General features: G+C 44.0%; 1 protein-coding gene and 1 pseudogene across 4 annotated transcripts; one reads left to right on the top strand and one right to left on the bottom strand.

Moving 5' to 3' along the window:
- Nucleotides 1-6,036: 6,036 nt before the first annotated feature.
- LOC127291740 (tryptamine hydroxycinnamoyltransferase 2-like) lies at nt 6,037-15,790 on the bottom strand (annotated as a pseudogene).
- LOC127291742 (protein FAR1-RELATED SEQUENCE 6-like) lies at nt 7,289-10,322 on the top strand. 4 transcript variants are annotated; one of them, XR_011742342.1, is made up of 8 exons: nt 7,290-7,503; nt 7,706-7,846; nt 8,036-8,128; nt 8,248-8,340; nt 8,424-8,599; nt 8,692-8,917; nt 9,008-9,699; nt 9,790-10,322. XR_011742342.1 is itself a non-coding variant. In XM_071818454.1 (7 exons), exons 2-6 carry the CDS (start codon nt 7,767-7,769, stop codon nt 9,128-9,130), a joined length of 615 nt encoding a protein of 204 aa, XP_071674555.1. In that variant the 5' UTR covers nt 7,289-7,503; nt 7,711-7,766; the 3' UTR covers nt 9,131-9,699; nt 9,790-10,322. The 4 variants fall into 4 exon arrangements, 2 of the variants coding, with proteins under 2 accessions (XP_071674555.1, XP_071674554.1); XR_011742341.1 differs by having other exon boundaries at nt 7,291-7,503; nt 8,418-8,599; nt 9,775-10,322; XM_071818454.1 differs by lacking the exon at nt 8,424-8,599 and having other exon boundaries at nt 7,289-7,503; nt 7,711-7,846.
- Nucleotides 15,791-23,617: the final 7,827 nt, after the last annotated feature.

Here is a 23,617-nt window from a genome sequence, read left to right as displayed (position 1 = left end):
GATGTCTTGGTAGTGTTAGTTCCGTTGTTTCAATGAATAGATTGCTGTAGCGGGACTTTTCTTTTTTGTAATTCTTCTTTATGTTTTGGGCTGTGTGCATCCGTAATATCGCTAGGGCAATGCGTTGTTGCAGAGGCTGGGTGTAATTGGTATCTCCGCGATATTAATATATACTCTTTATCGAAAAAAAGTAAGGTGACGAATCATGGCGTAGTGCAGGTTGATGCAACAGCCAGCGCGTCCCCTGTCGTAGGCTAATAATTAAGTACCCATGCGGAGATCATTTCTCTTTGTTTAGATTGGGCCATTTTTCTTTGCTGTTCTTGCAGGGAGAGCAGGCAGCTAAAATATTACTCCCTCTAATTATAAAAAGATATCTTAACTTTGATAAATTAGGATGTACCTACATGTTAAAATGGTTTCAGATAGATCTAAATTTTAGTGAAGTCGAGACATTTATTATAGATGAAAGGAGTATGTATTATGAGTATATGAACAATAGAAATGCATCCATGTTCATGGGTAGCAAGCACCCATGACATTCTAAAAAATATATAGTAATTTTTAAAAGGGCAAAAAAATCCAAAAAAATTTAAGAACCAAAAATGATAAAGTATTATACTCGTATAGAAATGTTTGGCTTGAAATGATTCTCATGGTATCCGGGTAGAAAAGACAAAATCAAACAAGTCCAATGTCCATGTACTATTCACGCTATATTAGTCATAAATTTATCTTTTTTTCCCAGGATATCATGGGCATCATTTCGAGCCAAATATTTTTATACGAATATAATACTTGATCATCTTTCGTTTTAAGGGAGAATTCTGATTTTTTTTTCAACATTTGGAATTACCACAAATTTTGAAGTTTCTGGGGGGTATATAGCACCCTTGAGTAAAAAATTCGCGTCCACATGGACTATAACTTTTTGGACTACTATATGTTTCTATCTTTAAAAAATCATTATCTGTCCTCACCGTCCGTGAAGTGCTGCAGGTTGTTTGATTTTGGTTGTTGAAACGTAAATCTATATGTTGGGGTTGGGGTCGGGGGTCGGATTAGTCTTGTATTTTGTATTTTTCGGAGATGGTGAGTTACTTTGGAGAACACATTAACCCTTGTCTTTCCGACTATTCTATGTAAAGTGGTGTTAACCCATGAAAGTTTTGTTTGGATGTGTTCAGGGAGTGGGTGATGACGAATATAAAGTCTTTAAATAATATAAAGCAGATCTGGCGATCAAGATTTAGATTTCAACAACCGGGCGGTGACGCCAGCGGCAGGGACCTATCTGAGCGCGTACGCGGCGGCGCCAGTTTCGGGCGGCGACAACGCGTGGCCCAGCGGTGAGGTGCTGCAGGTTCCCGGTGGTGTGCGCGGTCGACGACGACAACCTGGTTCGGCCGCCTCTTATCGGAGGCACTCCTGCAGGGCGACAGTGAGCTCCAGGCCAGCTTGGGCCGAGTTGGGCTTGGGTGGGCCGGCATTTCTCGCGGCGGCTGCACGCATGCGGAGTGGTGGCGTTGGTTGCCCATGGCCGCTACGGCTGGCTAGCATCGAGGTGGTGCAGGCGGCGGCGGCCTAGGCTTCTTCGGTGGCCATGGTGGTGCCGGTGGTGGGCGGCGCCCTTCTCCTACACCGGTGTTTCCTCTCGTCTCGACGGTACTGGCGCAAACCAGCGGCTATCATCTTTGCCCTTTCATCTCCGGTCCTTCTTCGAGCAGAGTCTTGTGGAGGCGGAGTCCAAGCAGAGCATGGCGACGCCTGCGGGCGCCGTTTCCTTCTTGAAGGCGTGCTCATGGCCTTCACTGTGCCCCCTCCTATCAGATTCCGGGGGGGAAACCTAGGTACGACGATCAGACCGGGCGGCGGCGGCACCACGATGTCGTCATCTTTTGAAGACATCGTCTTGGACATCAGGGGAGTGGCCGATGCGACATTTGGAGTCTGCGGGCATTGATGCGCTACCGATATTGGCTGCTACCCTGAGCTTGCGCTTTAGGGGCGCAATGTATGGCATGGCGGCACTTCCTCCTTAGCGTCTTCCCGGAGTCCATCCGGACCCTGCCTCCTCCTCGCCGACTCTGTAGGCTTATGAGGGGATGTATGTTGGTCCGGTTGTCTTGGAGTCGAGGTCATGCCATGGGATGTCTTGCTTGGTTCGTGACGCAATCCTGAGGCCTTCTGCTCCTCTTATCACCACTCATGGTGGGCAAGGCGAGTCACTTATCATTGGGTTTGTAGAGGGTGCGTTGTCTGCCGCTTGGCGGTGTATCGTGGTGTAGCGTTGTACCGTGGAGTAGCGTTGTATCGTGGAGTGGAGTTGTAGGCTTTGTGGCGTTGTTTCAGCCGTCTTGGCCTTTCTTCTATATGATCGATACACCTTCCACGATGTATTCTTGAAAAAAAACTCATCAACTCCCTGATTAATGTTAACTCCGCTCTCCCGTTAACCTACATTCCATTGCCAATATGAAGCAATTTAACTTTTTTCTGTTTGTTTCTCTACCATAATTCTCTACTTTGAAAAAACATCAAATATATCAGATTTATGTTTCAAAAAGAAAGGCCACACTTTTCTGAAGTACACATCAACGATAGTAAGCATTTAATTTGCACCACCACGAGAATTCTTGTGGGAAAATCCCCATACATCAACATGCACATAATCTAAAATCCCTCTGATGATATGAACATAAGCATTGAATTCGAACATAATTTACCGAACGAGTTTTTCAACCAGAATTTGAATTCAATTTTTTTTTAAAGTTACGAGTGGTGTAGTGGTAAGGATCGTGCCTATCAAAAGGTCACGTCCTGAGTATATATTGATCAGTATAGGTCGGTTACAATGAGATACAAAAGCACGAGGAGGGCAAGCTGAAGCGGTCAGAGATGCGAGGTGGATCGCATATCCAAGGCAGCATCCCCATCTCTCTTCACATGCAGGCCGAGGTGAGCAAATGGTTCCTTCATTCTTTGAATTCACGTTATATATTGTTAACTTCGCAAGGGTGTGCCACTTCACTTAATTACATGTTCTCTTTTACAGGAAGTTAGGACAGGAGCGAAGCCGAACGTCTTTAGCTTGATAAAAAAGATGAAGCAAAGGAAGACGCCGCATCCTAAGACGGGGTCCGTGTGGATTAACCCGCAATCCGAGACCCAGTGTACGTCGTATGTCTCGAAGTTCAAGCAGAAGCACGGCGCGAGCTCCAACCCAGAGGCTGAGGACTTTGACGTTGAGGTTGCGGTGCTTGCGGGAGAAGGCATGAAGCATGGCCGCATATGGTTTGGTGACAGGTGCGTCGACCCAGTGACTGTTCCATCTCTCCGCCAGATCCGTCATGGTCGTAAGAGCGGCCAGCCTCAGGTAGAAACCCGGCCACGGGCTTCGGATCTAGCTGTCGAGCGGTTACGGGTATGTTCTTCCTCGGTCCTCTACGTTTCTTTACATGCTTTCCATTGAAATGTTAATGACATCGCGGCAACACAACATAGGCGGAGATGGCAGCAAGGGAACAGGAGGCCCAGGAGCGGCAGACGCATCAGATGCAACAACAGCAGCAGATGATGCAGCAATACCAGCAGCAGATGAGCTGGATGATGAGCCAAGCCAATCTATCTTCTCCACCGGGGAGTGGTCTTCCTCTTCCTCATTACTCCTTGCCGTGGGTAAGTGGTTAAGTCCATATCTCCATCATATTTTCTCTTGTCTTATTGACTAATCATATCACCATCAATAGATGGGGCCTTCGCAGATGATGCCGAACATGCCGCTCATCCAGGCACCGTCCACTCAGAGCCCGGTGACACCTTTCACCGTCAACAACACGAACATCATCCGGAACCTGATCCCCGGTGAGTCCTCCTAAACTTGTGCCCAACCCGTTTCTAAGTTGTAGAATGCCATGACACCATGTTCAATTCCATATCAATATGCAAATGCTAGTACTTGTTGAAGTGTAGCCATGGAGCCATGCTTGTTCAATTCCATGTCAACATGCAAATGCTAAATGAATACCACCATGTTCAATTCTCATGTCATGCTTTCCTTTTCACCTTGTAGAACGACAAGACAATGACGATGATGCCATGGGAAGCAAAGGAGGAGGACAAGCTTGATGGCATGGATTCTATGAACTCGTCGTCAAGCTCTTGTCGTTGTTCGATATGCACTTGTCGTTTTTGTAATGGATTGTATGCACTTGTTCGACTATGCACTTGTCGTCGTTGTAATGGACTTGTATGAACTCTCTATGCACTTGTATGCACTCTATGCACTTGTATGGACTATATGTACTTGTTATATCTTGTTGCAGTGCTACATATATTGTTGTTGAGGATATATATCATATATGTTGAATTATGTGCAGGGAATAAGCAAAAACAGCAAAAAGCTGAAAATTTCAAGGACCTTTGCCGTGTGTATGCACACGGTAAAGGCGCCACGTGGCGCGCAGCTGTGCTACTGGCAACTCCTGGGGGCGTGATGCAGGGTCTTTGCCGTGTAGGTTGGGGCCACGGCGCACGGCAAAGACTTGGCCACGGCAGATGCGCGGCAGACGCGGGGCGCGCGGCAAAGGCCCTGCCGCACGGCAAAGGAGCCGCACGGCAGAGACGATGCGCACGGCAAAGCCTCACCGCACGGCAAAGCCCCACCGCACGGCAAAACTTAGCCGCACGGCAAAGTATCCACGCCGCACGGCAAAGAACGCAGGCACGGCAACGTATCGGGCGCACGGCAGAGAGCTAGCCGCACGGCAAAGCCTTTGCCGTGCAACATGTGCGAGCCGCACGGCAAAGATCTCGTTGCCGTCCGATCTTTGCCGTGCAGGCTTTGCCGTGCATATGGGCTTCTTTGCCGTGCAACTGGTCGCACGGCAACGACATGTTTTCCCGTAGTGTGTAGAAGAGACGTGGTATATTCATTGAGAAATTAATGGAAAGGCGGATAATCCGTTTGGAAAAAATAGATGTTCTAAGTTAGAAATATGTGCCGGCACAGCGAGAGATTTTGTCTGTTTACTTATATATGCTTGTTACTAGAGGCTGGGCCGCCCCTTGGGTAGCTCCTGACCGGTCCATGCCGGCCAAGTCACAGCCTATATATTTGTCTCCCTAATTATTAGAAAAAGTCTGCATCGCAAATACGCACATAGAGACCGCCATCCAGATTAGTTAGCTAATGTACAATTGGAAAAGAGCCTAACCTCCTCTGTAAAAGAATGCGTAAAAGATCAGTGCTGACAATTTGAAGGAAAAATTTGTGAAAACTAATGAGGATGTTATGATAAACAAAAATAATTTCAAAGATCACAATGACCACTATCTGGCCAAACAAAAAGTCAGTGTTCTTTTTCAAATAAGGTGTTGCATTTAATGAGAAACTGGCTAGCTTATGTAATTTTTTTTGAAAAATCTAGGCCTTTGTAACAATTTGTGGTGAAATGTGTATATATCTAGGAGATTGGATTTTTAGAACCCGCAGACACCTGCTCCCGGTGGAACTCCAAATCCTATTGGTCCACGTCAGAGTGGGGTCAAAATGATGGCAGGGTATTTCTTAAGTTAAATTTGAAAATTAATGGGTACATATACCTGGGCCACATTTAGGGGACATAAATTCGTCGTTGGGCCACAACCCCCCCCCCCCCCCCCCCCCCAACCGGAAAATCCCCTCTTTTTGTAGGAACAACAAGGTAAAAGGAACGGACAATATCACCGGAAGTGAGCGCCATCGGCGAGCTTCCTGGAGCGGCAGCGCGGGACGGAGGCATCGGCTGGGTTGCAGCGCCATGGCGGCGCCCATGGCTGGGCCACATGAGCGGGCATCAGCAGCGGCGAGCGGCAACAAGGACGGAGGAGGCCACAATCGACCTTTTTATTAGTTTTGTACATCTTGACTTTTCGTAAAAAAATATGACCAGAATATAAACATATGATATCCTATAGGATTTGCTAGTTCTCAGCTAGCTGAGAACTAACTTCGTGCTCTGTCAAGTCTTACATCATTTGATTTGCATCGTGATTCGCGTTAATCATGAGTTGCAACATAACTTGCAACTAAGATTTGATGACATCATTTAACTGAGAAACGAAGTTAGTTTTTGGTCGACTGAAAAATAGTCACACCCATATCATATATATACTTGCTTACATCCTCGATGGGGGAAAAATTGTAGTATCGTCCAAGGAGTAGCAAATCTTGGTGAACGCCGCGACGTGATCCTCCGGCAGGGCGACAACGAAGTCGACGGCGCCCTCTGCCATGGGCGATGGCACTAAGATGATCAACCCCTCCTTATGCATGTCCGGCTTGAGCAGCGCGGAAGGCGGTCCGGTGCCAAAGTCGGCCTGATGCGGCTGAGCCCTGCCCAGCTCGCCACCTCTATGTCCGGACAGAGCACCGTGTCGACAGTAGACGTCGCCGCAACGAGCTCCTCATCGGCCGCCAACGTGCCAAAGTCCACGAACGACTGGATGTACTCCTCGTCGATGCGGGCCACAGCGTCGCGGATGGCGCCGACCACGCCGCCGTAGCTGAGGCCCAGCACGTCCTTGACCTGGAGTCTAGGGAATGCCCAAAGCACCATGTTCCCGAAGAAGTCCATGGGGACGCGAGGTTTGGCCCTGCCCCTGCAGTCCACGGCGACCCTCACCTGCGTGAACACCTCCGGGTTCAGGCACCGCGCCGCCGTGATCCGCTTCCAGACGTGCGCGAGGAGACACTGGAACGTGCTGCAACGGGCGCCAACCCGTGATTTCAGCTCGGCGATGAACTCCGCCGTGAAGTGCACGGTGATGCTCTTGATCTTGATCTTGTCCACGGGGAGGACGGCGCGGGAGCTGCAGCGGTTAGCTTCTCGCCTGAACTCAATGGAGCCGTGGTCGAACACGGGCGCCGGCGTACTGCGAGGCACGGCGGTGGACGCACGATTGAGGAAAGGGGAAGGCGCCACAAAGTCCTTGCCCTCGCGCACAGCTCGTGACCACACGGCGTAGAAGGTGCCCATGGAGTGTCCGTCGGCGGTGTGGTGGTGGCAGGAAGAGCCAATCACGAGGCCGCCGCACTTGTACCGGTTCAGCTTGATCTGCAGCAGCGCCGCGTCGACCTTCTCCTGTCGTGTCTGCATGCAGAAACAACAGTCAGTGGTAGCTAACGAACGCGGATTTTCTAACGGATCCGGTATCTACCGGTGTCCAATCGATCGTTGGTTCTTTCGTTGAGATTCGGGCAGCTTTCCGCAGTTCCGCATTAATTAATTCGTACTGGCTGGGAGATACCTTTCTCCTGGGCGGATACATACTATACGGACACCGTGGGTCCTGGCCGTAGTAATGGAGGTACGGCGGAGCTGCTCCTTTTGACCTAGATCTGAGGGGTGCCGACAATGAATCGGATCTGATTCGTCTTCAACGCCGTGCGACTATCCCTTCCTCCTAGCGGCGGCTTGGACTCGCGTGGGAGTACCTTCCATTCGTTTCGAAGTGGTAAAGGTATGCTTCAATCCTAGCAACTACCATTCGATTCTGAATATCAAATCCCTTTCAATTCGCGGGGCAGCCCCTTTGATTCGAGCTGCTGCGACTAACATGCTACAAAACTTTGTTGCCTCAATAATTATGATTATGCCGATAATTTTAGGAAATGGATAAATTTGCTGCTCACCGGCCGCTATCAACCTCTTTTTTGGTGTAGCTCAGTAGCTCAGTACATATGGATTTTGGGGGATGGAAGCAGTAAGAAATCCTTCAACTCAATGGACTCAATCGGCAATGATGTTTCTTTCATGGATCTGCTCAGTATGGTTGCTGCCAATGCCGCGAACAGCGATGTCAAGTTAGTGTTTTCTGGCAGTTCACTGCATATTTCCTTACTACAATCATGAGATCTTAAAATGGTCAGCAGTGGTTGATTTAATGGTTCTGTTCATTTGATGGTCCTAGTGTTTTTTCTCCATTATTTAGTTGAATGGATGCAAAATCAATAAATTATATTTACTTGGTACGAAATTTTCCAAATCTACAGGGTTCATCACGCCGTCCAATTACATGAAGACCTGGTGATTGGAACTGAAGAACAAGTCTTGGCAAAACAGCAAATCACCCACAATAATAAACGGTATATGATCCATCCAATGCCATTTAAGATCATGTGCCGGTATTTGTTTTCCATATAAGTTTATGTGGAGATTGTAGACCAGTATGATGCACTTTACATATTTTGGAGGCTACTTGCAGGAGCTCAGCTAGCATGGATGGTGGGATTTCGAATGGTAATACGGACTGTCGCATGGAATCTGTGGTGCATCCAGTTCCCGTACTTTCTGAAAGGTTTGGTGTCCAATACTTAGTTCAGTACCATCTATATAGGTATTCATACTAAAGAAAACTGTATTTTATTTGTAAAGGATCAGTCTGTTCGGATCGGGTCTGCCTGACGAATCTATAGGAACCAGTTTATTCGTTGATAGTTCGCTTAAATGCGGGTCTAGTTTTTGCTCTGATGGTATTTCAAAAGCTTCTGCATCAAGAAGTTTTTCCAATTTCCTTTTGGAGAATGTGTTGCAATGGATGTGACATCTGAAGTCAGGTTGGACTCACGGTTATTTAGATGTAGATGCCATATTTACTCTGGTTCGCAGGCTGTTCACTTAACTGACTTAGTTTTCGTACTGCCTGCAGGGAATACCACGGTGGTACAATAGAAGAGTCCATGAGGAAATATTGTGAGGACAAGAAAAGGGTGATGTTCGAACCTGAGATTGGAATGGAGTTCTCTTCGACAGAAGAAGCATTCCAGTACTATAACATGTACTCATGGGTGACTGGCTTCAGCATTAGATTAGGCGATAACTACACAACGAAGACTAAGCAGAGGACAATGCAGGAATACCTTTGCCGGCGACAGGTAACAGTTAACCAAGATTATCTTCCGTGTCATGATCTCTGAATGAACATCGATGTCTCTGAATTTGACTATACTTTGGTCATACTGCAGGGCAATGGGGACGAGACAAAACATTCAACAACCAGATGCGGATGCAAAGCTATGATGAGGGTCTCAACAAACGGAAGTTGCAAGTGGTATGTTAAAAAAGTTAATTGCCGAACACAACCATGATATGGTCGAGAGCTGCGGAGAAAAGAAACATTTGGCTTCACATAGACAGATAGACAAGCACACAAAGGACATGATCAGGCATCTAAGAGAGAATAATGTTAGCCTCACAAGAGTTAATTTAGTTATGGGTAGCTTGTTTGGCTCAATGGACAATGTACCATTCAGCAAGATGACACTTCGAACGGTTTGTTCGAACATAGCAAAAGAAGCTCTAGTTGATGATGTGCAGAAAACTTTGCAGTCATTTAGGGAAAAAATATCTAGAGATCCTAGGTTTGTGTTCACAGCCCAACTCGATGAGGACAACAGACTTAATTCACTGATGTGGACAAGTGGAAGGAGCAGGTCATTATACAAGCATTTCGGAGATGTGATAACTTTTGACACGACTTACGAGACTAATATATATAAGATGCCATTTGGCATGTTTGTGGGTGTAAACAATCACTTCCAGAGTGTCATATTCGCGGGGGTTTTGTTGACTAACGAGGCGGCAGAAAATTTCAAATGGGCATTTGAAGAATTCGTAGCAATGATGGGTGGGAAGGCACCACAGACAATTCTTACAGGTGATTAGCTGTAACTATATTAGCTCGAAATATTGTTTGATACGCTTGTTTATGCTTTGTACTTTGCTGGCATAGGATCTTTACATGCAGATCAGAGCTTGGCCATGACAATCTCAATAAAGGAAAATCTGCTGAGCACTAATCACAGGTGGTGCAAGTGGCACATATTAAGGAAGGCACAAGAGGCATTAGGACATGTTCACAAGCTACACAGCACATTTAGTGATGAGGTTGTTAACCACATGTTAACTCCTGAAGAGTTCAAAAATGGCTGGGAATACTTAACCAGGAAGTATGACCTAGCTGGTAACCCTTTCATGACAAGAGCTTTTGAAGTTAGGGACAAGTGGGCGAAACCATATTTCAATGACATTTTCTGCCCTAGAATGTCTAGTACTCAGAGAAGTGAGAGCGCAAACCATGTCCTCAAAGTACATGTTCCATGCAAGTCCACGAACAGTGAAATGCAGACATGCGGACAGTGTTCTTGGGATACTCGTTGTCAAGGGTAGGAGACGTGTGACAAAATTTGGTTCTACTGTGTGGCCAGAATAGAAACATGTCTCCATGTCTCGACAGTGTGGTTGACATGCACTCTCCGAAATTGTGAAGTGCAGCAAAAATACTTTATCCATACATAATTAACATGCAAGTTTTTGGTACTTCCTCCGTATATATATAAGTGAAGTTAATAAAGTAATTCTGATGAACTCAATAATTAATGTTCGAAAATATAATATAAAAGTAAGATCTGACGATCAATAAAAGGACATTATTTAATTCTAATTTATTACATCGTAGGACAAACGACGATTGCCCGAGGTAGTCAAATCTACCCCCTAATCCTCCTCCTTTTAAATGATCTACCCACAACTCCAACCCTCTGAATTCTTCGGTTGCTAACTACTTCTTCTGCTTCGTCGTTGTCGGAGTTTGAATTGGTAGAATTTGCATCACCATCAATAATTTCATTTGTTACTTCTGGTGAGTTATCTTCCGTATCACCAACTTCAGCAATTCCGGTCACTGGATATGAATCGATGAAGTGAGTCATCCAGATAAGACTATTTACATTGCAATGGATTAGGAATAACATTTAACTTTGAGTCACCATGTAAAGAACGTGTAATACTGAAAACAAGTGAGCATCTGCATGATCTGCAGCAGACCTTTGCTGATTTGAATCAGTGTCATCGTCGCATGATGAAGCGGATGAAGAAACTGACATCTTAGCCTGACCAAGGAAAAATAGGAAGGACATATCACAATCTGTAAGAAACCAATGAGTTAAGAGTGTAGTTAATAAAGACTTAATTGAACCGAAGATAGTGTTTGAGATGCTGATGGAGGCATTGCAGCATTATCTGCTACCAGACTTTTGTCTATAAGTTCTGGAAAACGGGCAGACATCTTTGTATTATTTCGGAAATATGACTACTTTACCTTCCTAGCACTGCATATATCAGATGTGAAGCTGGCTCCAAGGTGAGAGTGATATATATATAACAGGTGCAGCCAAGCGTGTAGGTTTCAAATTTTCCCTCCAATCTGGAATTTCGAAAAAATTGGGCCCCACATATTAAAGAAAGTTCACTGGGACACCGAAAGTTTTTGCTGCGCAATTGCAGCAACAAAACTGTGTGCTGTATAGAAAATCTAGGTGCAAGTATAGTGTCTTTGTCAACATCGACCCATAGTGGGCAGCATTATGTTCGGCGGTATGCAAACATGTAGTGAAGTCCAGCAATGATATTTCCTACTGGACCTTTCTGTAAATGTACCTCATAACTATACACAGTGGGTCCATTCAAGCTGCACATCACAGCTACATTTCACAATGGCAGTGTGCATCACTTCGTCATCTCTCTTTTCACACAAGAACCAGCCTCCACATATAGAACTGAACCTAGGTTTCTTAGCCAAAAAATGCCGCCAAAAGAGTAGACTGGATTTCTTAGCCAATACTTTCTGCCCCAAAGAGTAGCAAGAATCAGATTCTCATGAAATAACTTGTTGGATTTGGTGGAATTACTTCACTCCCACTGAAACATACAAGTCCCCTAAAATTAACATGTATGTGTCAGTAATGTATATACCTTATTGATTTGCTTCAACATATGTATTCCGGTAACATGGTAGGTTGACTTGGTTTCGAATAAGAAGTGGAATAAAAAATTTAAGGATAGTCGCGAACCACTAGGATGCATTTTTTTTTAAGTGCAACCAATGTCTCAAATGTATGGCTATTTGTAGCTTCTAGGGAAAGCGTGACAGAAAATGCATGCTGTGATCCCAGATTGGACTATATTTCGTGTTCATATGAGTCAGATATGGGCATAATACTAAATTTATTAATACTTGTCATTTCTTGTATTCAGTCCACAAGCTCGATACAAGAAATGACGAGTAGTAGCTATATTTACTAACTTGTTCATAATGTATTTATTTGAGGTGACATGCATATGTGTGCCATCATATCCTTCTGCATCTTCATTGCGACTAAAGTATAGAGAATTTCCAGATTTGCATAATGTGGCCCATTTTCAACTGACACATCCCCGTATTAGAAAAATTGATGTTCCACTTAAAACTAGGAGGAATTCAATTAGAATGGGAATTGTTTCAATTAATAAAGTGTGTATCATTACGAATGGAAAAAGCTTACAATCAGAATTAGTGGTAACATTTTTCCTTGTCATGTCAACATTTGTAATGCGGCATTTGTTTTAATTTTATATTGCTGACATATATTTTACGAAGTGTGTACTGTTTTTTTTTCATTCAGTGCCTATTAAATAATAAGAGATATGCCCTAAATTTTGGTTTTATTCATACATATTATGGGTATTTTTTTAAAAAAATATGTTTAGTTCATTTCATTTTTTTAATAAAATATATTCGAATATGGTTCCCACATATTACAGTAATTTTTTTATAAAAAAGGTTTAGTTTGTTTCGGATAAAATATCACATAAGTATGGAACGTATCACATATTTTACCGAATTTTGTGTCATACCTAGTAAATCTAAGCTTGTTTCAGGAATAAAATATATGTGAGCAACTCAAATAGAACAAACAAGATTTGGTCTAAGTATGGATTCAATAACATTTTGGCATCACAGAAGTATGGCACATGTCACATATATCGAATTTCGTGTCATACCTACTAAATCTAATTAAGTATCATAAATCAAATATTTCGATTATGGACACCATTGTTATATATTTATTTTAAATTTATGAGGACAAAATAATATCCAATTATGTTTTACAAATCAATCAAATTTTTAGGCAGGAACCAGTAGGAAATCAAGAAGTTTTCACATTTATTTCAGATTTGTCACACATGAGAATGAAGGATGAAACAATGCACAAAATAGATCATAACATTTCATACAATTTTCATTTGTGTTATTTTAAGTTTCACATATCGTACATAAATTTCAATATCATTTCAAAAGTGATTTGACACATATTCTTGTTTAATCCTCACTATGTTGAAAAAGGCAGTTCGTAGACAATAAATAAAATCCATAACATTTTTGGTTGTATTCACACATATACTGGTTATTTTTTATATAAAAATAGGTTTAGTTCGTTCCAGTTTTTTAATAAAATATATTCAAATATGGTTCACACATAATCTAGTAATTGTTTTATAAAATAGGTTTAGTTTGATTCAGATAAAATATCATATAAATATGGAACGTATCACATATTTTACTGAATTTTCTGTCATACCTAGTAAATCTAAGCTTGTTTCGGGAATTAAATATATGTGACCAACTCAAATCATCATACGTGAAGTATAAATCATCATACAAAGAATGTAGCACAAACAAGTTGTGACATCCTTTGGACTTGGAGCAAGGTATTGCTCTTTAATCCAAATTCAGAAAGAATATATTCCATGAAACAAGGTGTGACCCCCTATGCTAGATTTTTTTGTTATTATACTTTTTCCCATTGGAGCATGCATATTGACTTATTACTCCGAAAACAAGCCCATGTGTAAAATGTAGGAGGTACGAGTTCTACTATATTTTTGCAGATGATAAACTATAATTAAGTGGAGCAAACCATGCCGAGCTTCATGTTTGATCACAGGTCAAGCCCAAACTGGCTAATAAACAACATGCACAAATGAAAAATCAAACTGGACCGGTTCAGGAAAAACGTGCAGTACGAAACCAATCCACAATTAGGGACAACAGAGCAAGAAGAGCATCCAACTTGTGCATCCTGTGGCAAAAAACAAAACTACCGTGGTCGTGATCCACAAACTCCATGGAAGGTGTTAGGGTTGTACTATGGATCAGTGGAATTGAACCATGCTAACCTATGTTTCCTGCAAAGGCGTTTTTTATATTAAAAACACTACTAATTACTGCTGCATCAAAGAAGGATGGGTGTGGCAGGTTGTGCTACTTAAGTAATCATCCATTCGAGTTTAAATGTTAGTGCTAAAATCTTTGTTATTTTCTACTTTCCAGTTGGAGCATGCATAACGTCATGTTATACGAATGAGTTCAAGATATTTAGCTGCGAAAATTCAATAATAAGGGGGAAATAAAATCCAACAGCCTTTGAATAATAAAAAATTACCTGCTTAATCTTTGCATCTCTGTTCTGGGCCATCTTGGTGATGGTTTTCCTTTTCTTCAGTGGCCTCTTGTCTGTGCAGCAGTGATTATGTAAGTCCTCCTCCGGTTTATTCTTTCCTGTGTTCCTGGATCCAACCGGGGGACATGTTCGTGCTGGTAACTCAAAATCGTCGTCATCGAGATCCATTCTGAGAATGCTTCCTACCCTAAGTTATTAAAGAGTATACAGCATATGTGATATCTCAAGTAATTGAATAACTGTAAGGTGAAATGAAAATTAACTGCTGCAAAACCTGACACATAATTGCTGAATATATTTACTTTTCTGCAAACAACAAGTAAGCCCCATTGGGGAAAGATCTTTCGGGCAACAAATGGTCAAGAATGATATTTGGTTCCTCTGCTACGAAACAAATATGTGTTCAATACATTTTCCCTACTCATTTTACACATAGTACATATGCCTATAAACACATACTAATTCTGCTACCTCACGAAATTACTAAAAGTACATGCCTGTACAATGAAATAAACTATCTTCCCTCAGAATCTGGATGTCGATTCCAGCAGACCATATATGGAATATATATAATGTCAAAATTGCTATAACCACACATTACTTGCTGAAAGGGCCCAAAATATACATGTTCGGAAAAATTACTAGCATGCCTGATGGTACATAAAAGAATAACTGCTGCAAACTGAATAACTAAATGGTGATGGTATTCAGATAAATCAATGAAACAAAGACGGGGTGGGAGAGTTCCAGGGGAGGGAGGAGGCTGGGATCCATTAATAGAAGCCCCTAGATCTGACAGCGCCATGCCAAGAGTATAACCCTAACCATGGCGGCGGATTTCGCATTGATGCAACTATATTATTCAAGATTTAAACAGCAAGCTCACTACAGCTCATACACATGTTGAAACTAGGGTTAGTCACGCGTACCTTCGACTAATTCCAGAACCACGACCGCACCGGCGACGAATCAGGGGGGGAACGAGGAAGATGCAGAGGATGAAGATGAAGTTCGGAGAGAGAAAGGGGAATCGACTGGGAGCAGGCAAGGGAGTAAAGGATGCGGGATGATACAGACCGGTGGGCCACCTACTTACTTATTGTACAAATACAGCAAGCAGACCTCCCCAATACGGAAATAACTATGTCCATATACTATTTCGTGCTGACGTGTTAGCACGAATCTCAAAGTACACGGACGACGACGGGGCATCCGGTAGTTACCGGTTCCGCTAGAATTGACTATCCGGGTAGCTAACGCTTTCACTGAATTGTAGTAAAGCAAGGCGCAATCAAGTTACCTCAGGCGGCGTCGGATAGAGGTCGTCGGGGACGTTTGCGGCGCCGGGGAACACATCTGCCAGGTCGGTCGGCATGGTGGCCTCGATCACAAGGACGCCCTCGTTGTTGACGTGGAGAAACGGCCGGCCGTGACCGTCGACGGCGAGGCGCCCCGCGAAGTGTGGGTACAGCGACGGTACCCGAGTAGTCCCTCCTTGAGCGCATCGTTGGACGGTGCCGGCGCAGGGTACACGCGCACGGCCGAGACAAACTTGTCCGAGGCGGCGCGGTCGAAGACGGTCAGCGGGACCTTCTCCCCGGCGAGAGGGTGCGCGGCGGAGTAGGCCGGCTTCAGCATCATGCGGCTCGTAATCTCCATCAATTGTAGCCTCTACCTATGCTTACGCTGACCGTAAGCTGGAGTAAAGAGCGGGCTTTGTTCAGGTCAGAGTATGTACTGTATCTTGTTCAGGTCAGAGTACGTACCTTGAGGAAAACCCCCACGTTATCATAGGGGTAGGGTGTGCGTGTGTGTCATAGGGGTGAGTGTGTACGCGTATGTATGAGCGCCTTTGATTGTACTGTGTTTCGCAAAAAAAAAAAACCCCCCACGTTATCTTGTAGATATTAAATTATAAAACTCTACTCATCTGTCTGTTAATATAAGACACTTTAAATATTTGAAAGTAGACTACATATAAATTAAAATGAGTGAACCGAACGTATTAAAATTGACTAGATACAAAGTAAGGTGACGAATCATGGAGTAGTGCAGGTTGATGCAACAGCCAGCGCGTCCCCTGTCGTAGGCTAATAATTTTTTTTTGAGTCGATGTCGTAGGCTAATAATTAAGTACCCATGCGGAGATCATTCCTCTTTGTTTAGATTGGGCCATTTTTCTTTGCTGTTCTTGCAGGGAGAGCAGGCAGCTAAAATATTACTCCCTCTGATTATAAAAAGATATCTTAACTTTGATAAATTAAGATGTACCTAGTACATGTTAAAATGGTTTCAGATAGATCTAAATTGTAGTGAAGTCGAGACATTTATTATAGATGAAAGGAGTATGTATTATGAGTATATGAACAATAGAAATGCATCCATGTTCATGGGTAGCAAGCACCCATGACATTCTAAAAAATATATAGTAATTTTTAAAAGGGCAAAAAAATCCAAAAAAAATAAAGAACCAAAAATGATAAAGTATATTATACTCGTCCACATGGACTATAACTTTTTGGACTACTATATGTTTCTATCTTTAAAAAGTCATTATCTGTCCTGACCGTCCGTGAAGTGCTGCAGGTTGTTTGATTTTGGTTGTTGAAACGTAAATCTATATGTTGGAGTTGGAGTTGGGGTCGGGGGTCGGATTAGTCTTGTATTTTGTATTTTTCGGAGTTGGTGAGTTACTTTGGAGAACATTAACCCTTGTCTTTCCGACTATTCTATGTAAAGTGGTCTTAACCCATGAAAGTTTTGTTTGGATGTGTTCAGGGAGTGGGTGATGACGAATATAAAGTCTTTAAATAATATAAAGCAGATCTGGCCATCAAGATTTACATTTCAACAACCGGGCGGCGGCGGCAGCGGCAGGGACCTCTCCGAGCGCGTACGCGGCGGCGACAGTTTCGGGCGGCGATGGCGCGTGGCCAGGCAGTGAGGTGCTGCAGGTTCCCGACGGTGTGCGCGGTCGACAACGACAACCTGGCTCGGCCGCCTCTTATCGGAGGTGCTCCTGCAGGGCGGCAGTGAGCTCCAAGCCGGCTTGGGCGGGCTGGCATTTCTAGCGGCGGCTGCACGCATGTGGAGTGGTGGCGTTGGTTGCTCATGGCCGCTACGGATGGCTGGCACCGAGGTGGTGCGGGCGGCGGCGGTCTAGGCTTCGGTGGCCATGGTGGTGCCGGTGGTGGGCGGTGCCCTTCTCCTACACCGGTGTTTCCTCTCCTCTCGACGGTAGTGGCGCAAACCAGTAGCTATCATCATTGCCCTTTCATCTCCAGTTCTTCTTCGTGCAGTCTTGTGGTCATGGTGTTCGGCTGGGGCAATATCCCGGCTAGGCGGAGTCCAAGCAAAGCATGGCGACGCCTGCGGGCGCCGTTTCCTTCTTGAAGGCGTGTTCATGGCCTTCACTGTGCCCCCTCCTATCAGATTTCGGGGGAAACCATATGTACGGCGATCAGACCGGGCGGCGGCGACACCACGATGTCATCATCTTTTTGAAGACGTCGTCTTGGACATTAGGGGAGTGGCCGATGCGACATTTGGAGTCTGCGGGCATTGATGCGCTACCGGTGTTGGCTGCTTCCCTGAGCTTGCTCTTTAGGGGCACAATGTACGGCATGGCGGCACTTCCTCCTTGGCATCTTCCCCGAGTCCATCCGGACCCTGCCTCCTCCTCGCCGACTCTCTAGGCTTATGAGGGGATGTATGTTGGTCCGGTTGTCTTGGAGTCAAGGTCATGCCATGGGGTGTCTTGCTTGGTTCGTGACGCAGTCCTGAGGCCTTCTGCTCCTCTTCTCACCACTCATGGTGGGCAAGGCGAGTCGCTTATCATTGGGTTTGTAGAGGGTGTGTTGTCTGCCGCTTGGCGGTGTATCGTGGTGTAGCGTTGTACCGTGGAGTATCGTTGTATCGTGGAGTGGAGTTGTAGGCTTTGTGGCGTTGTTTCGGCTGTCTTGGCCTTTCTTCTATATGATCAATACACCTTCCAAGGTGTATTCTTGAAAAAAAACTCAGCAACTCCCTGATTAATGTTAACTCCCCTCATTGTTCCCCCTGTTAACTTGCAAAACCTACATTCCATTGCCAATATGAAGCAATTTAGTTAGTAAGCTAACCGTGAAGTATACATAGTTTATCACCCTCTCTCAATCTCTACCTGGCTCCATAAGGTTGAGATTATATCGACATGCCTCAAACACAGGTAATGGAAGAGGCTTCGGGGATATATCACCTAGTTGATCCTTAGTAGAAATAAACTTGATTTGAAGTTGCCTTTGGGCTCTCCTTTCTCTTACAAAGTTGTAATCAACTTCAATATGTTTAGTACGGGCATGAAAGACTGGATTTAGTGATAAATATGTAGTTCCAATATTATCACACCACAATATAGGTACTCGACCATGTGATATACCCAATTCTCGCAGAAGAGATTTCACCCAAATAATCTCAGCTGTTGCAATTTCTAATGCCTTATACTCAGACTCGGTACTAGATTGTGACATAGTGGCCTTCTTACGCGCATTCCAGGCGATCAAGTTACCTCCATAAAAGAGAGCACATCCCCTGTTGATCGCCCGTCGTCAGAATTACCAGCCTAGTCTGCATCAAAGAAGGCAGACAAGAGAGTATCGGGTGTAAGTCGAAGAGTCAATCCATGTGAAACAGTGAGTCGAACATACAGAAGAATGCGCTTAACAGCTGTCCAATAAAGATCTCTAGGAGCATGCAAGAACAGACAGACTTTGTTGACATCAAAGAACAAATTTGGTCATGTGAGAGTAAGTTACTGTAAATCTCCAATGACACTAGGATAGCGAGTATCGTCATCAGCAGATAGGAGAACACCCTCATGTGCAGAAAGCTTATCAACAATAGTCATCGGAGTAGAAGCTGGGGTACACTTGAGCATACCAGCACGCTGAAGAAGCTTCATAGCATATTTTTTCTGAGTAAGAATATGGCAGGAAGACTGATAATGTACCTCAATACCAAGGAAATAGTGAAGATCGCAAACATCTTTGACAACAAACTTAGTATGCATCTAACAAATCAGCTTAGCAGTAGCTGATGTAGAGGAACTGATCACTATGATATCATCAACATAAAACAGTAAAAACATAGTGAGATCAGGCCTGGTCAGAATGAATAGTGAAGTATCAGTGGGAGAAGCACGAAAATCAAGAGAGCCAAGCACAGAACTGAAGCGAGCATGCCAAACGAAGCTTGCTTAACTCCATAAATAGCCTTCTGAAGCTGACACAAATGTAGCGGTCGTGATGGATCCTCAAAACCTGGAGGTTGTCGCATAAACACCTCCTCCTCAAGTATACGTACCATTGAGAAACGCAATCTGAATATCCGAACGCTAGTTGGTTTGACAACCGGACTAAACGTGTCATCATAGTCCAGCTCATAACTCTGCCGAAATCCTTTAGCAACAAGGCTTTATAGCAATGAATAGATCCATCTGAATTTTTCTTGATTTTTTTTATGACGTAGAATTTTTCTTGATTTTAAACTCCCACTTTAAATCAATCACATGTATACCCGATCGGGGAGGAGCAAGCTGCCAGGTGTTATTCTTTATCATGCCAAGTATTCAGCAAGCAGATTTCTAGTAACTAGTCTAAAGAGGATCACAAAGATCTTTGGGTTTAGACGCAATATACGATCAGCCATGGCCATGCAGGTAACAGTCCAAGCTACCGTCCCATCTGAATGTTGTTTCGGCTGAGAAATCCCGACCGGTCGAGTAGGCTCAAGCGGATCCGGATTGGCTGGCCCAATTGCGAACAGTGTAGAGACGCAAGCTGGCGAAGCAAAGACAATCTCCCTTGGTATAATAGGCCCGCGAGGCCGAACGGCCCGTGGATTCAAGGCCGAACGCATAGGCGTCCCAGGGCAAGTCCTATACGCCGCAAAGGTCGGCCACCGCGAGGCGTCGCACACCCCGCCGCAGAAGTCGGCCAATTGTTCGCGAATCTTGTTTTTTTGCCCGGGATTTGCAGTTTTCTTTCGTTTTTATGGGTTTTTCCGGCTTTTCTGGGTTTCTGTCTGGATTTTGGGATTTCAAAAAATGTGTGTCTTCAAAAATTGTTCATATTCAAAAATGTTCAAATGCAAAAAATGTTCAGATTAGAATATTTTGATCAGATTCGAAAACTGTTTAGATTCATAAATTGATGAGATTCAAAAAGCTGTTGGAATTCAAAAAAGGTTCAAATTTTAAATTCTTTTTTTGATTTTTTTGATATTTGAAATTTTTTCAATCAATCACATTCGAAGAAATTCAAAAAATATTAAATTTTGAAAAAAGTTGAGATTCAGAATTTGTTGAAGTTCAAAAATTGTTTAAAATGTCCGAATCCAGAAAAAACTCAAAAGTGAACGGAAGTGGGAAACAGAAAAGAACGATCAAAAAGGGAAGGGAACAGTGTCAGGAATCGATCGCTAGCTTAGCTAAATGTGCCAAGCCCATTTCATTATATCACCACCCCGTCCGAGGGTGGCGCCCTATTCCCCGCTCGCTTGCGTGTGCGGGAATAATGCACGCACGCCCCTGCTCGGGCGGCCCAGCTGTCCGGAACAGGTTTCTTCATCATTTTTTTCCTTTTTATATCTGAAAAAAGATTAAATTTAAAAAATTAGATCTGAGAACCTATTTATTTTAGCAATTTTGCTAAAAAAATCTGCTCTAAAAAATTTGTTCATAATTTTTTTGTTCATAAATAAAATTTGTTCAAAAATTGTGTGCTAATTTTTTATTCATATTTTAATTTTTTTTTTACAAATATTCAGAAAACAAATAGAAAACAGAAAACCGAAACATAGAACATAGTAGAACCAAAAAAAACTAGAGAAGAAACCTACACAAAACCGGATACAAAGGAAGTTAGGGGCCGCAACCCAAGTTGCCACCCATGCGTGTGGAGTGTATTCCCGCGCGCATGCGGGCGATAAATAGGTTTACCCTCAATGGAGATGGCATCGTATGCAATAAGTGATCTTCGGACTTTCGTTCGGCGACGAGATCTTCTTCCCGGCGTCAATGGTGGTGTTGAACAATCACAATTTTCTAGGTATGGGTCTTCGGATCTTGCTTCGCCAGATCGATTTTGGTGGCATGGTGGCCTCGATCACAAGGACGCCCTCGTGATCACTGAATTCTAATCCTACAAGGCTACAACGACCACAGGATAAGAGAAAAAAATGCTTACACCTTTGACGCCTTTTCTGACCTTTTCCGGGAAAAGAAATGTATGCTCTTTGACCCCCTTTCATTCGGTGCTCCGTCCACTGTGGATAGGAAGAAATCTTGCTGCCATGGAATTCGGAAGTCATTCTTTGGTGGGAGGGATTGTAGAGGAAGTTGTGCAACCTGACAGTAAAGTAAAATAGATCACGCTCCTGCTTGTCATTCCGGTGTACAATTCCAGCGTATCTAAGCTACGATTAAACCTTTTTCATGTCTTGGTAGATTAACTAAACCGAGACGACACCCAGACCCAGGCCGCGAGACGTTTGGGTTTCCCTTGCCCGGGAACGGCGTAGGCTGGCGTACGTGCTACCATCCCTTGCTCGCTCCGCGCCGATTCATCCTTCTCCGCCCGCGCGCGTACAAGCACTAGTACATTTTTCTTGTTTGCTCACGCGCGCGCAGACTGACGACCAGCATCTTAATTTTGTCGACCACATCCGAAACGAACTAGGCTCCCGCGCTGCTCCACACCACCGTCTTGGCCGGACTGCAACTCTTTTCCCTTTCTCTCCTTTCCCCCTTTCATTGAATCCATGCCTTACGCATACCCAGGCAAAGCAACGCAATTAGATCAAAACTCCAGAAACGAGCTCTCCCCGGCTCTACACGAAGAATCAGATGATCGAAGAAGCGAGCAAGGTCGTGGGAATTAGGAAGGACTAAATCATCTACCTGCTGATTCGGACGGAGGTCATCTGCCTCGCATCCGCCGACCGCACGATCCGGTCAGAGCGCCCTCTCCTACTTATAGAGGCTAGGTTGGCTCTAAGTCATAGTCACACGCGCTAACCGCACGCGGACTCTGGCCGGGGCTTCCTACTTATAGAGGCTAGGTTGGCTCTTAATCTCCTCATCCGGTTTGCTAGCTGCTGCTTGTCAAGCGATCAGATGTACGGCCAAGATACAAAAGGCCACGGATCGTTGGCATTGACGTCATAGCTGTGATACATGCGAGCTCCAAATAATAACTACGTCTCATGCCTCCCTTTTCCTTTGAGACTCGGAACAGTTAAGTGGAGCATGCAAAGGACACACCTCGGGCTAAACAATCCTGCTTCCCAAGCTTTGTCTTCTCTCTTAATCACTACATGCACGGCCAGAAGGTAACTAAAATAAGGTGTGCATAACGAGGAGGCAACTCCTCCTCTCTTTGCTTAAGAAATACTATTGCCACGCCTTCTTTCCAGTACTAAATTTAACTTGACGCCAGCGAAAAACAGATCGAATATAATAGACCTAACAAGTTGTAATTTTCCTTTATATATACAGGTGCTAGCAGCTGCTAGGAAGTTGTATGACATGATTTGCATATATACTCCACCAAACAGTTCGCATCTTCGTTCCTACTAAAATCAGCGTTTCTGTATCCTCGACCAAGTAATATAAATAATTTACACATATGATGTGCCATGAGTTGTCGTCTGTAATATTTTGCCGGTTTCCCTAAATTAACCACACGATGTGCCGTTTTTGGGTCCAATTTTCTAGATCAATTTCTCAAAAAAAGTATACATAATTTATATGGTGGCACCACACCACTTTACAAAAATGATTATCATCTTCGCTTCTCTACATTTACAAACAAGGAAAAATCATCTATCAATTGGCTAGACACAGGCCGAGTATGCATACATACTGCTTGATTTTTATCTCAAAGATGATCAAATGAGCTGATTCAAATGCAAATTTTCAAATACTGCTTTTATTTACACAAGTTACACAAATAGTATATTCTGATGGTCCTACTCAAACATGTAAATCAAATACATCAGCAAGAAAGAAAAGAATGTCACGAAGACCCATCAGCTCCTAACAACAGTATCAGCAGAGCTCCCATCTCATCACTACTTTTACAGAGATAATCAAGTTTGGTTACATGACACAAGGCTGCACCCAAGCTTCACAGCTTAACTACTTTTCCAGTGACAACAAGAGGATCTGCATGCACAATGGCCAGCAAGAGGCTGAGGTATTCGCTGTTGCAGCATCGAGTATTCGAGTGCCACTGTGTCCTCAACCTGCTGCTGCTC

The sequence above is a fragment of the Lolium perenne genome, chromosome 4 (assembly GCF_019359855.2).
Source record: "Lolium perenne isolate Kyuss_39 chromosome 4, Kyuss_2.0, whole genome shotgun sequence".
Classification (NCBI taxonomy): Eukaryota; Viridiplantae; Streptophyta; class Magnoliopsida; order Poales; family Poaceae; genus Lolium; species Lolium perenne.
This window is presented reverse-complemented; position numbering and strand designations above follow the sequence as displayed.

What these genes read in the sequence shown, in the direction of transcription:
- LOC127291742 (XM_071818454.1), top strand. Translation starts at nt 7,767, where the DNA reads ATGGACTCAATCGGCAATGATGTTTCTTTCATGGATCTGCTCAGTATG. An exon ending in GCCGCGAACAGCGATGTCAA is followed by an intron (nt 7,847 to 8,035) that starts GTTAGTGTTTTC and finishes CCAAATCTACAG; the next exon opens with GGTTCATCACGCCGTCCAAT. An exon ending in AATACCTTTGCCGGCGACAG is followed by an intron (nt 8,918 to 9,007) that starts GTAACAGTTAAC and finishes GTCATACTGCAG; the next exon opens with GGCAATGGGGACGAGACAAA.